Consider the following 13,152-nt stretch of genomic DNA (forward strand, 5'->3'; position numbering starts at 1 on the left):
AGAATAATTGGAGGTGGTGGAGGAAGAGAAGTATGACTTCCATGAGCCAAACTCGGGAAGTCATATTCATTAGGAAAGCTTGGTTTGGGAAGATCATTGTTGTCTAAACCAGACATCAACAATGGGAGAAATTCATGTAAAGTTGATTTAAGTCCTTAATATAACACCCAATATGATATATTAAGGCTAGGACCCAACAAACTATTTTATAACTTGGAAGAGGGATGCCGTAATCCAAGCTATAAAATATTTGAAGGTAGGTGAATGACGATTCACCAATTTCCACCAAGATAAACGAAATGTATTATTAGGTTTTAATTGGTTTTGAAACTCCTAGATTCTTTTGAGATTCATTGAACTTTTCAATGGCATGTTTCAATCTCGAGTGTGTCCTTCAGGTTTTGTGACTGGGAAGCCGAGGATCACAAAACAAGGTGTGAAGTAACCATGCAAATATACTTGGTACCCTTAATATATACCACTGTTGGGTTTTGAGCATTCTAACACTCCTATGGTGTACATGCAACCCTATAAACCTTGGATCTATGTTTTATCTATTATACATGCAAATATTAACTATTCCAAGGTTTCATCCTAACTAGCATATTATGAAGCACCTATACTACAAAGTTCTAGTTAGATGACATACCTTTTGATGTAGCTTGATGTCTTCAAGCTTTAAGAGCTTAGCCCCAATAGTGTGGAAGCCTCAGATGGAATCACAAATCACCAAAACACCTTGGAAGAACTTGAGAGAATATGTATGCACACTAAAATCGGCCCACTCTTATTTTCACACACTTGTGCCAATTTTGTGAGCCAAGGACCCCTTTATATATTATGGAGGATTAGGGTTACATCCATGTAAACCCTAATACCCATGACCTTTCATTTACATAGGATCCATGGGTTAAAAGCTCCATGGACCATCCATGAAAGCTTAGCCCAACCTAAATGAACTTGGCCCATTCCATATATATAAGAGTCCATATTTAATTAGTTCTTTTTGATCACTTAATTAATTCTAAATTAATTCTTGATCAATACTAATTAAATAATATGATTTCATATTAATATATTAGAACTTATAATATATTAATATAAATCATAAATATACTATTCTCAAAAGACTATCCATATAAATTGTGTCGGTGAAGTGCAACCCAAATGGACCATGCTGGGTCGGGTCAAGTACATACCAAATATAGTTATGGACTTAGACATTAATCCAACAAGAGCCTCGTTGGTCCTCATAGTTCTTTCCATAGCCTCTTCGAGTTGGAGGATTCGGACTGTGTTAAGGCCAGAGTTGGCGTCAACTTCCATTACTCGGTCGATGGCTGCATGACCTTGCTCAACGTTCCGAGCAATCCTACGGACCATGATGGGTAGGACACGGTCAGCTGAGCCTCCCTCGCTTAGATTGTAAAAACTCCGGTCCCCATTGTAAGGTAAGGGCTGACCCTGTTCCTCACTCCAACGATTCAAGGTTGTTACCCACAAGGGAGTGGGACCTTGAAATGTCGGACGTGGGTTGAGGTTTGGGACTTGACCTTCTTGGGGTAGGTTGTTGACCTCTGGTTCGGTGTCGGAGCCATCCGAAAAGCCTTCTGCGAGGTGATCATCTTCTGGCTCATCATCAAGCCATCCATCAATGCCTTGGTTGGGATAATACGGATCGACGGGGAGATGGAAGCCAGCCATGTTATCTACGTGAGAATGGGGAAAAGAATAGTTAATAGACGTACTAATGAGGATCCTTTTTAGTTTGCACATAAGTAATTATAGTAACACAAAATACTCCTATAGTATTCTGTTCTAATGTTCCCGTTGTAGTAGTGTTGGTAAGTTTTTAGACTTGTTGCAACACCACAATCATTCTTAGGCACATGTTAGTCACTCCTCGGAAAATATAGTTGATCATGCTATATCCCCCTAGATTTGACTATATGTCTCTAAGCCTAATTGTGCTGTTCAACAATCGTAATACTTTTGTTCTGTTCTAGTATGATACTGACACTGGTATGAATAGATGTATATATACTTAGTTAAATATTTTATTATTTAAAAGTATATATTCTTGGTCAGAGTGTTTTAATCCCATTGCGTTTATAGTTTGTATATCTTTTATGGGTTGATATACTTGATTCACTATAAACAGTGCTATGATACCAATCTGTCACACCCCAAAACCGGAACGGCGGAAACGTTCTGGGGTGGAGGACGTCATGTACAGTATCATAACAATGCATAATAGTAAAGACAAGCAACAACATCCATTGCATTAATATAATAATTTTAATACAAGCGTGTTCTGTATAGTATGTAAGACACCAAAAGTATGATCAAAATAAAAGATGATTCTTGTTTGTACTCCATCTTCTCAAAAGCTTCATCGGTACCTGTCTACTGATGACCTGAGAATACAAGTTATTTTGAAAGAGTTTATCAGCATAAAGCTGGTGAGTTCATAAGTATTTAGTGTCATTGCTTGTATAAAAATGTTTGTAACGACATAGTGTAAATGCTAGTAGCTACTTGTAAATCTTTGTAAATGTTTGTAAATAGTTGAACTCTCTAGAAAATCCTATATTTTCTACTAAAATGTAGCCTTCTACCAAGACCCAACTGTTTGTATGTTTGTTCTTTGTAGAGTAAGAGTTTTCCCCAGTGAAACTAAAATATAGTTTACTTAAATGTGTATGTGACAAGGTCACAGGGTAAATGTCATAGGAAAATAATGTTTTACCTCAGCAGTGACACTGTTGGTTATAAAGTGAAGTATAGACTCCAGGTAGTACTAAATGTACTGTACACCTCGGGGAGTCTAAAGAAAGTGAAAATGCAGACTCTAGGTGGTATTAAATGAACAATACGCCTCGAAAAGTCTGTTTTGCCTTTAATTCCTAATTAGTTAATTAAAGGTTTGAATGTGAACTCGTATGTAACCATACTGATCGACGGCTGAATAACTGATGACCCTCCGGTGTCATATGTAGTGAGGTAACATTTTGTCACCCCTTGGCCTTGTCGGCTGAGACTGTAGCTAGCAGTCGGGGTGTGGGAGTGTCTGTCCCGTATAGATCTATACACACAATGCCCGCTCTCCCTCCAGGAGACTCTGGTTACAAAGTGATACCACGATGAAGTGTCGTATCGAGAAGTAGTATGTCACATTCGATTTATAGTATTCAAATGTTTGTATATAGTGTGTATTGACTCATAACTGTACTGACTCTTGTATGTGTCGTTGTAATAGTAGTAGTGAGTGGTAAACCCTTAACTATACCTATTATAGTTAAATAGTAATGTTGTTTTTATGCCTTCGTTATACAAAGGTACTGAACTGAAGTGAAAGCTTTTATATCCAACACATATATATATGATATATAACTAAGATTTCAACGACATTCGGACAAATAACAGGATACCCTAAGTCCACAACCAAACAAGGAACAGGAAATAAGGTGAGCTATCAGTCTTAAGTCCTTCAAGTCTTACTTATATAAATATATTGGTGTAGATATGGGTTTGAAAATAATGTAAGTTTAAAAGAGTTTGAAAACAGTTTTAGCATTTAAAAGAGTTTAATAAAAGGTTTTGAAGTCCTTGAAATCCATAAGTTTGATAGCAACTTGAAAGTAATAGTAAATCTTTTCTGTTTGTTCTAGTTATTAATCATAGGTGATTAAAGCAATAACTAGAATGTTTCAACTTGTATTCCCCCCCATAAAAGCATTTTAAATCATTTCAAAGGTTGAATAAGGGGTATGAACTCACCTGAAATGGGTGATGCGAATGTAAGATCGGAAAAAGGATGCTAAGTGTCAAGTGAAGTCTTGAGCACAAGTACAGATCCTATTTGGCATATAATGACATATATATGTATACAATTAGAGTATATTCAACTATTTAAGAAGGATAACACCCTTATAGACTAGGAAACACTTATATGGAAGTGTTACAATCACCAAGGATTGCATAAAAGGAGTGTATGGTCACCAAATGGAGCTTTCGGTCCAAGTGGTATGTTCCTAGGAGCTTTCGGTCCTAATGGTATTCTCGGTCCAAATGGTTCTCGGTCCGAAGGGTTCTCGGTCCGAATGGTTCTCGGTCCGAAGGGTTCTCGGTCCAAAAACCGAAAACTCAAGATCTTTGGTGCATGTGGTGTTTTTCAAGGGCTTTCAAACATGCATAGGGGTTCTAAGTTTTATCCAAAGCCTTAAGTGCGTTTTAAGGTCTTAAGGGAAACTTTCTTTAGGGTTTTTAGCTTAAGGAGATGCACTAAACCGAAAACTCCTTTTGTTCTTGGAAAAAGACGATTTCAAGGTCCTAAATCAAGTATCCTTACTAGATAACAAGTTTGGGAAGTAGATACTTACAATATGGAAGCAAAGAAGGGTGTTTTCGGCCCAAAACACTAGTGTGTGTTCTTGGTGTTCTTGGTGTTCTTGAAGAACACTTGAAGATCTGAGAAAAAGAGAAGATTTCAGGGATGAAATCCTGTATAACCACTAGATGAAGTGTTGTATCAACAAATCAAGAGAAGAAACACTTACATTTTTGGAAGATTTGGAAGAAGCTCTTATGATACTTGAGAGAGAAAGTGGGTGTTCTTGAGTTTGGAAGTAAGAAATGAGGAAAGGAAGGTGTAAACTCATGCCTTAAGCATGAGTTCTCGGTAAAAGGGGTTTTTCGGCCCCACCCCTCATGTTTGGCCGCAACACCTTATCAAGGTGTTATTTGTTTTAATTGTTCCCCAATAATCCTAAAAAAAATACTTCCTTTCGTTTATTCTCTCGAAGAATAAATATCTAAAAATACCCAAACAGACTTTAAACCGAGCTAAAAATTAGCAGAAATGAATTTGTCTTTTAATTGAAGTGTTTGACTGTAGAGTTCGTACAAAAGAAAATTTCGGGTTGTCACATGTTCAATTGTCTTATCCTCTTCCTCTATTGCCTCAAATACACTTGCTCTCAACTCAACCTTTCACCATCTACTTTATCAACCAATACATTATGGAATTCATCCAAAAAATATTTTTTGTAGCTTGAATAGATTCCTACAAAGATCATAGTTCTGCTTTCAGTCAACCCTGTATCCATCATAACATTAATGGGATGCAAGAAAGGTTATGCATACTTTTGTACATACCTCTTCAATTTTAGCATTTGTATAAGCTCCTCCCTATATCGGAGACAAGATAGATGTAAAATCCTTTTTCACAAATTCAAATTGGACAACACAGATGACATTTACAAACTTTTTCAAATGGACACGTACTTACTTGATATTGGAGAAAACTCCATCATCCCATAGTTTACCTCCAGAACCCCCCCCCCCCCCCAAGGTAAGTTATTCACAAATATATATAACAAAATACTTTTAAGTTTTAACTTTAGAATAACATGAATAATTGATAGTCGAAATGAATTTCCATGATCATGGAACAAACCTGATGTTTGTATATGTGAAAATCAAACATAAAAGAGTATTATTACATAATGTAACATTTCCACTACTATACCTTTTCTTTTGAATAGACCAAATGATGATGAAAACCCAAAATCATGAATAACACAAGGGGATAATGACTTGATAAGGTAAGTTACTTTTTGAAATGTACACATTTAGTCCTTATTCTTTTTTTTTTTTGTAAATTAAACCCTTATACCATATTTTTTGTAATTATGCAATCCTTTTGACCGGCTATAGCCGGTTTACCGGTCATATACGATTTTTATTTTATTTTCTTGAAATGAAATAACCAGGTGGCATCCACATGTCACCTTACGTGGATATTGTTAAATTACACCACATTGAAACGATAATTAGGGCCCATTTAATCAGCCATTCCTCCATTCACTCAGCCGATAATCCCTCAAAGTTCTTGACTCACAATCACCATCAACAATGGCAGAAGATGCAGATACAATCGTTGATGTACACTATAATGGGGTGTTCACACCTACCCCATTGATGTATTTTAATGGAGTAAAAGCCTCTGTACCATACACGGTTGTGAACAAGATGAACTTCCCTGATTTCATCCCCTTTCTTGAAAAGCTTACTAACGAAAGATGCAGAGATGTGTATTACTGTCCACATGAAGTGAGGTTGTCGGAGGGATTACATGCTATTCAGAATGACTGCGATTTTAACGAGTTTCTTGAAGATATCAATGAAAAGAAGAGATTGGATGTGTATGTGGATCATTATCATGAACCTTTGTTTGATTGGATTCAGGAGGAAGAAGCAGACCTTGAAGATGAAGATTTGGTTTCTATTGATGATGTTGACTCCATTTTAGAAGATGGTCTGAAAGTTGAACATGTAGAGGACGATGAAGTTATATCTCTCAAAAGAAACTTCAATGATCATTTCCTCAACAAACTTTGTCCAATACAGAATGATGACTTGGTTCAAGAAGATCATAATGCAATACGACCTATCTACCCAAGACATGATCATTGATAACAATGTTGGAGGACATAAGATGTTGGGCAATACAGAGGTTATGGATGCAGAAGCAAAATGGTTTGAGTTGGGATTTGGACATATGCCCAAGTATCAGAAGGGAGATAGAGGATTTGAAAGAATTGCAAAGGTTAGTAACAATTTCATTAGTTATACATTGGTTTATGAAGGTAACTGACTATCTTCTTATATATTGACAGATTTTGGGTACCTTATGTGAGTGGCTACAAAGAATTTGAAGTGTTCTCAGGAAATGAGATGTATGCTGTTGATCTGAATCAGAGGGCATGTGGATGCAGAAGCTGGCAACTCACAGGCATTCCATGTGTACATGCCATATTAGCAATTTCATCATTGAACCTAGATGTGGAGGCTTTTGTATCAGACTCCTATACTAAAGCCTCTTTCCTTAGTAGCTATTAGTATAACATCCACCCACTCAGTGACAGTTCTGAGTGGCCACATGTTGAAGGATTTCATAGTATTTTGCCTCCATTAAAGAGGAGGTTACCTGGCAGGCCATGTGTCAAAAGGAAAAGAGATCAGGCAGAAAGAGAGCTAAGTGGGCACACAAGGCATACTGTGTCAAGGGAAAGCATTCCTCTAAGATGTACCATTTGCCACCAAACTAGCCACAACAAAGCCACATGCCCAAGTAAGCCAACTCCAGCTCCAAGCACAACAGGTCCAAGTCAATCAACTCCAGCTTCAAGCACAGCAGGTCCAAGTTAATCAACTCCAGCTCCTGTCAAGAGAACTCCTGTGGAGAAAGCTCCTTTGAAGAAGGCTCCTGTGAAGAGAAGTCCTATGAAGAAGGTTCCTTTGAATGATGCTGGTAGGGTGAGAAAGTTTTCAGAAAGAATCACAGAAATTGGTCTTCAGAAAAATGTTAAACTCAAGGATGGAACTGGTTGCAGCCAAGACAAACCTGTGACCTTAGAGTAATTAGGTTTTGGTGTAGTGGGGTAATGCATGTGATATATATTTTGATGTACTGTGGGTGATCTTTTGAACTTAATTACTATATTACCCCTACTAGTTGTTTACTTTTGATGTACTTGTCGAATATTTTGAACTAAATTACTGTATTACCCCTCCTAGTGGGCTTATCTTTTGTAATTATTAAATGGCTTGATGCCTTTTGTCAGCCACTTTTATTTGTCTTTACATTCAATTGTCTATAAAAAATATTTCCTGTAATTTGTCATGGTTTTACCTCCATTTGACTGAATTAATTACATCAACATCCATACATAATAGCAATAAACTTTACCATTACATAAACATAAAGTACATCAACATCCATTACATAAACAAGAATTACACAACAAGTCTATTACATCAAAATCCCCTAAAACCTCCAGAAGCATATCTTCAACCCCAAAACATAACCTTAACAATGACCAACAAAATCAGTACACAAATCATACTCTTCAACTGTTTCACTTCTTCTCTAACAGATGCCACATCCTCTAAAACTTGTATAAGATAATCTGCAACATCTGAAAGAGTATCTTCTGCAATGGGCTTCATATTCTCAGGTTCTTCATCAATCCATTCCCAAAATTTACACTTTTTCCCTGGTTTCTGTAGTAATAAAATCAACAACATAGAAGGTAAGAAGAAGAAAACTGATGCGATTTGACAAATAAAATCAATTTAGGTATTTACCAATGAGTTAGGGCACACTCAGAATTTCTTTCCAGGGTTATCTTTGGTCTTGGAGGTACGAATTCTTGAAGGGGGTTCACAATCACAGAGGACTTCCTTATCTACTTTGTGATTGCTTGAACCTGTGGAGATTCTTGAGCCACTCGACATCTTCTTTCTTCTTCTACGAATTCCCCACTTCTCTTGTTCGAGTTTGAAGGTGATTCCTCCTGATTTTGGATGTTAACATTCGTTTATAAGGAGTGACTAAGCTAATTAATTGTTATGCAGTTAGGGGTGTCAAAAAAACCCGAACCCGATTAACCCGACCCGACCCTAACTCGAATAAGGTAATTAGGGTCGGGTTTAGTAGGGTTAGAATTCCAAATCGGGTTATTCGGGTTAACCCGACAAACCCGATTTGTAATTAGGGTCGGGTTTAGGGTTTATTTTTACAAAAAAATCGGGTTTCGGGTCAACCCGAATAACCCGGTTAGGAATTCACAACCTTTACATATTTCACTACATATTCCACTGTTATCTACTTGAACAGTACAAAAAGACTACAAACCCTTTGAAAACGAAAATTTTTGTGACTGTAGAAGCATATGAGGGTCAAATAACTCCCATTTGTGAAGTTATTTGGACTTCAACTTCACAAATGGGAGTTATTTGACCCTCATATGCTTCTAGAGTCACAAAAATTTACGTTTTCAAAGGGTTTGTAGTCTTTTTGTACTGTTCAAGTAGACAACAGTGGAATATGTAGTGAAATATGTAAAGGTTGTGAATTCCTAACCGGGTTATTCGGATTGACCCGAAACCCGATTTTTTTGTAAAAATCAACCCTAAACCCGATCCTAATTACAAATCGGGTTTGTCGGGTTAACCCGAATAACCCGATTTGGAATTCTAACCCTACTAAACCCGACCCTAATTACCTTATTCGGGTTAGGGTCGGGTCGGGTTAATCGGGTTCGGGTTTTTTTGACACCCCTAATTATCCCTGACACAATTTAATACTTTTGTTGTATGATTTAGTATATATTATTACATAATGTAACATTTCAACTAAACAATCTTTTACCGTTTATCAAGGTTGTTAAGGACAGTTATATAGCCATTTCGGGGGCATTTTGGGAAAAAAACAAGGAGGGTATTTACCAATAGAAATCAAGCCGAAGGAGCCAAAATGAAACTTTTCCTCTTGCTTGGTTTCTCCTCTATATTTCCGCAGCCTTGATCTTGACAATCTGTCATCAAATCAACGGACCCCTGTCTACGATCCTATTCAGATCAACGATTGTCAACGTCTTCATCAACGACGACGGCGAGATCCAAAGATGCAACACTGAAGTGATCTGTCTCCGTGCATTGGAGTTGTTATTGGTACAAAATCATTTCAAATTTTCAAGAATTTAGTTCGCAAAAGGAGTATATAAAGTATAAACAGTAGTTTTTATCTGGTTGGGTTCCAAGAAATTGCTCAACGGGCATTGGGTATCACTTGTTTCGAGTAAAAATGGAGTCGCAACCACCAATTAGGTTTACGCTAGGGAGACAGTCGTCAATGGCGCCGGACCGGGTTTCGGGTTCCGATTCGGAAGAAGAAGAGGTTGATGGATTGGATGCGATTGATCCTAGGGTTAGGTTGATGTTTTTTTCAAGTGAGGGTAATTTGGATGGGATCAAGGAGCTTTTAAGTTCAGGAACTGATGTTAATTTTCAAGATATCGATAATCGAACTGCGTTACATGTGGCAGCTTGCCAAGGGTTTTGTGATGTTGCCGAATTGTTGTTGGAAGGAGGTGCAGAAGTTGATGTCAAAGATCGATGGGGTAGCACTGTAAGATTTTATAATTGCTTTTAATGTCAATTTTTGTTATCTAATCAGTGTTCTTCCATTTACAACATTCAGAGTTTTTGTTTATCAAGGCATTGTATTTTGAAATACCCAATTATAAACTCAATTTTGAAAAATGTAATATTCCTTAAACAGCCTCTTGCAGATTCAATCCATTACAAGAACCATGACATGGTCAAACTTTTGGAGAAACATGGTGCCAAACCTCTCGTAAGTTCATCTTCTTGTTTATAAATTTGCTGTTTATATGACACTTGTTTAGTTATTTAAAAAGTTTACATTTTCCTATTTCTAATTGTTTCTTTTCGTAATAATATGTATATACTTAGATGGCTCCAATGCATGTCAAAAATGCTCGTGAAGTTCCAGAATATGAAATTAATGCTAAAGAACTTGATTTTACAGACAGTGTCAACATTACTAAGGTAAGTCATCTATTGATTTAATTTATAATTTATAATATATAATGAAATCTTTTTATTTTCTTCATGTGGTTAAATGTTGTTTGGAACTTTTTTTAGGGTACATTCACCATAGCTTCATGGCGTGGAACTAAAGTTGCAGTAAAAAAACTTGGAGATGAACTTTTTACTGATAAGGAGAAAGTGTGGGTTGTTTAGTTACCATAAATATGTTTTTTTTTTTAATAAATTGTAACACATTATTTTGTAATTTAATTTATGGGTTATTAACAGGAGGGCTTTTAGGGATGAGCTTGAATTACTTCAAAAGATACGACATCCAAATGTGGTTCAGTTTTTGGGCGCTGTAACTCAAAGTAGTCCAATGATGATCATAACCGAATATTTACCAAAGGTTTATTTTCGATGAAGGGCATTTTAGTCATTTCCTGTCTTGTCTTATCTTGATTATTAAATAAAAAAAAAAACTTTTTGCATTTATTTTAGGGTGATCTTCGTCTATTTTTGAAGAGAAAAGAAGCACTAAAGCCATCAACGGCTTTGAAATTTGCCATGGATATTGCAAGGTACTTGTTATTTTAGGTAGAAGGGTATTTTTGTACTTTCACTTCCTAGTTAAAATTGTCTTTTTAGTTAATTGTAATAACTTTTGGCGATCTCAGGGGGATGAACTATTTGCATGAAAATAAACCGGAACCGATTATTCACAGGGATCTAGAGCCTTCGTAAGTTTGTTTTTACAAATTTTATATAATATTTTTTTTTTTAAATTGTACGTTTCTTTATCATAATTGTTAAATATTTTTATTATTTATACGAGTAAGAAAACAGGAATATTTTGCGGGCTGATTCTGGACATCTAAAAGTTGCAGACTTTGGAATCAGTGAGCTGTTCAAAGTCACAGATAATGTCAAACAAGAAAAGCTCATGACATATAATGACACTACCTGTGAGTGCTATTTTTCTACTTTCATTTCTTCCTATTATATTTTATTTATTTATTTTTGAATGATTTGTTATAATATAACATAACAGGGAGATATGTTGCTCCAGAGGTCTTTAGAAATGAAGACTATGATACCAAAGTCGATGTTTTCTCATTTGCTTTAATTTTACAAGAGGTATTATAATATCTTTATAACATATATTAATTTCTATGTTTCATCTTCTTTAATATTTAAACCTTTTGTTTACTTTAAAAATTAAATCGTTGTCCTTTGATCTGGTGAAGATGATTGAAGGCTGCCAACCATTTTTCACGATGGATGAAAATGATGTTCCAAAAGCATATGTTGCAAATGAACGCCCTCCATTTAATGCTCCATCAAAAAGTTATGCCCATGGGCTTAAAGAGTATGTTCTATGAAGGATTAAAATGTCATTATATTTTGATAAGTTGTTTTTATAAAATCTTTTATCTCACAGGTTGATTGAAGAATGTTGGCATGAGAATCCTAATGAGAGACCAACATTTAGGAACATTATTCCTCGATTGGAATCAATTTTTTATTCTATAAATCGTAGGAGGCGTTGGAAGGTATATATATTCCTTTCACTTTTTACACACACATACACATACACATACACATACACAGTTTTTTTTTTTTTTTTTTTTTTTCTTTTCCATTATTTCTATATTAAGTAAAAAAAGAAATATCCATATAGGTTCGACCATTGAAGTGGTTTCAGAAAATGGAGACAATGTGGAAGAAAGAAGATTCTGAAAGAAGTAGTCGTGATCGATCATCTCACATTTAAAATGGTCAACATGCTATAAAATGGTCAACATTTATGGAAGACAAAGAAGGGTGTATGATTACTTAAAACTATTGAGCTATGTGTAGATTGATCTTTTGTTGTTTATAGTTTCATCATTCATGTCTAATTTGTTGCAAAAATAGATGTGTGTATATTGCTCAAAGATGTAATAGACCGAGCATGAGTATTGTTGTGGTTGAAGGTTAAACAATTAAACATGCATTCAAACCATTATGATCTAGAAATCTTTGAAATTCTTCCGGATTTTATGTTTGATTTTAGGGATGAAGATTAAGAAAATGGGGTTTGATTTGTATCAAGTTTAGAATTGATTTTGGTTGATTTTGATTAAAGCACAATGCCTAAATAAGAATTCTTTTACTACTACACAACCTATGTAAAAGTAGCCTTGGGAAACATGGCCTATGTAAACCCTTTACATAAATTAGACTGGCCAAAATACGTTGCTTAAATGATAAATTTGGTAGAAAACGCAACTCATGAAAATAAAGCACAACTTGTGTAAAAAGGAAAATGGGCTAGTTTTTGTTCATCAACATTAAACGATCCCTTTAATTCTAGAAACAGGAACAACATCGGCAGAACACGGCCCACGTAACTTGGCCTACTTAAAATAGTGACATTAAAAGGGTTAAAGTCACTCGTTTATCTTTCAAACATTCTAAAAAATTCTCCAAACTTTTGAGCTCAAAATTTAAGACACATAAAATAATTAAAGAAGTAAAAGCAAGATTTATTCTTCAACAGCTTGAATTAACGGTGAGTTCTCCTTCGTTGTAACTTTGTTTACTTTAATGGAAGATTTCTCATAAACTATAGATGTTGGAACTTTTTGTATGTAATAAATCTTGAAGTATGAAGTATGGGGAACATGTTTTCAAGCTTAGAACATCAAAATTACCACATGTAATTTACGACTTGATGAATAAAGAAGTTTGACCAAAACCTTAGTTTTG

General features: G+C 35.5%; 1 protein-coding gene across 1 annotated transcript; it reads left to right on the top strand.

The window, feature by feature from the left end:
- Window positions 1–9,314: 9,314 nt before the first annotated feature.
- LOC145125355 (serine/threonine-protein kinase 12-like) lies at window positions 9,315–12,442 on the top strand. The gene is made up of 12 exons (XM_079060815.1): window positions 9,315–9,976; window positions 10,130–10,204; window positions 10,324–10,419; window positions 10,516–10,601; window positions 10,690–10,810; window positions 10,903–10,982; window positions 11,079–11,141; window positions 11,248–11,366; window positions 11,453–11,538; window positions 11,649–11,770; window positions 11,843–11,954; window positions 12,083–12,442. Exons 1-12 carry the CDS (start codon window positions 9,653–9,655, stop codon window positions 12,173–12,175), a joined length of 1,377 nt encoding a protein of 458 aa, XP_078916941.1. The 5' UTR covers window positions 9,315–9,652; the 3' UTR covers window positions 12,176–12,442.
- Window positions 12,443–13,152: the final 710 nt, after the last annotated feature.

Source organism: Lactuca virosa, chromosome 7 (assembly GCF_052849685.1).
Source record: "Lactuca virosa cultivar CGN04683 chromosome 7, Lactuca_virosa_CGN04683_v6, whole genome shotgun sequence".
In the NCBI taxonomy this organism is placed as follows: Eukaryota; Viridiplantae; Streptophyta; class Magnoliopsida; order Asterales; family Asteraceae; genus Lactuca; species Lactuca virosa.

Coding starts and splice junctions, on each gene's coding strand:
- LOC145125355 (XM_079060815.1), top strand. CDS start 9,653: ATGGAGTCGCAACCACCAATTAGGTTTACGCTAGGGAGACAGTCGTCA. Junction 10,983..11,078: donor TTTGCCATGGATATTGCAAG/GTACTTGTTATT, acceptor TGGCGATCTCAG/GGGGATGAACTATTTGCATG. Junction 11,142..11,247: donor CACAGGGATCTAGAGCCTTC/GTAAGTTTGTTT, acceptor GTAAGAAAACAG/GAATATTTTGCGGGCTGATT.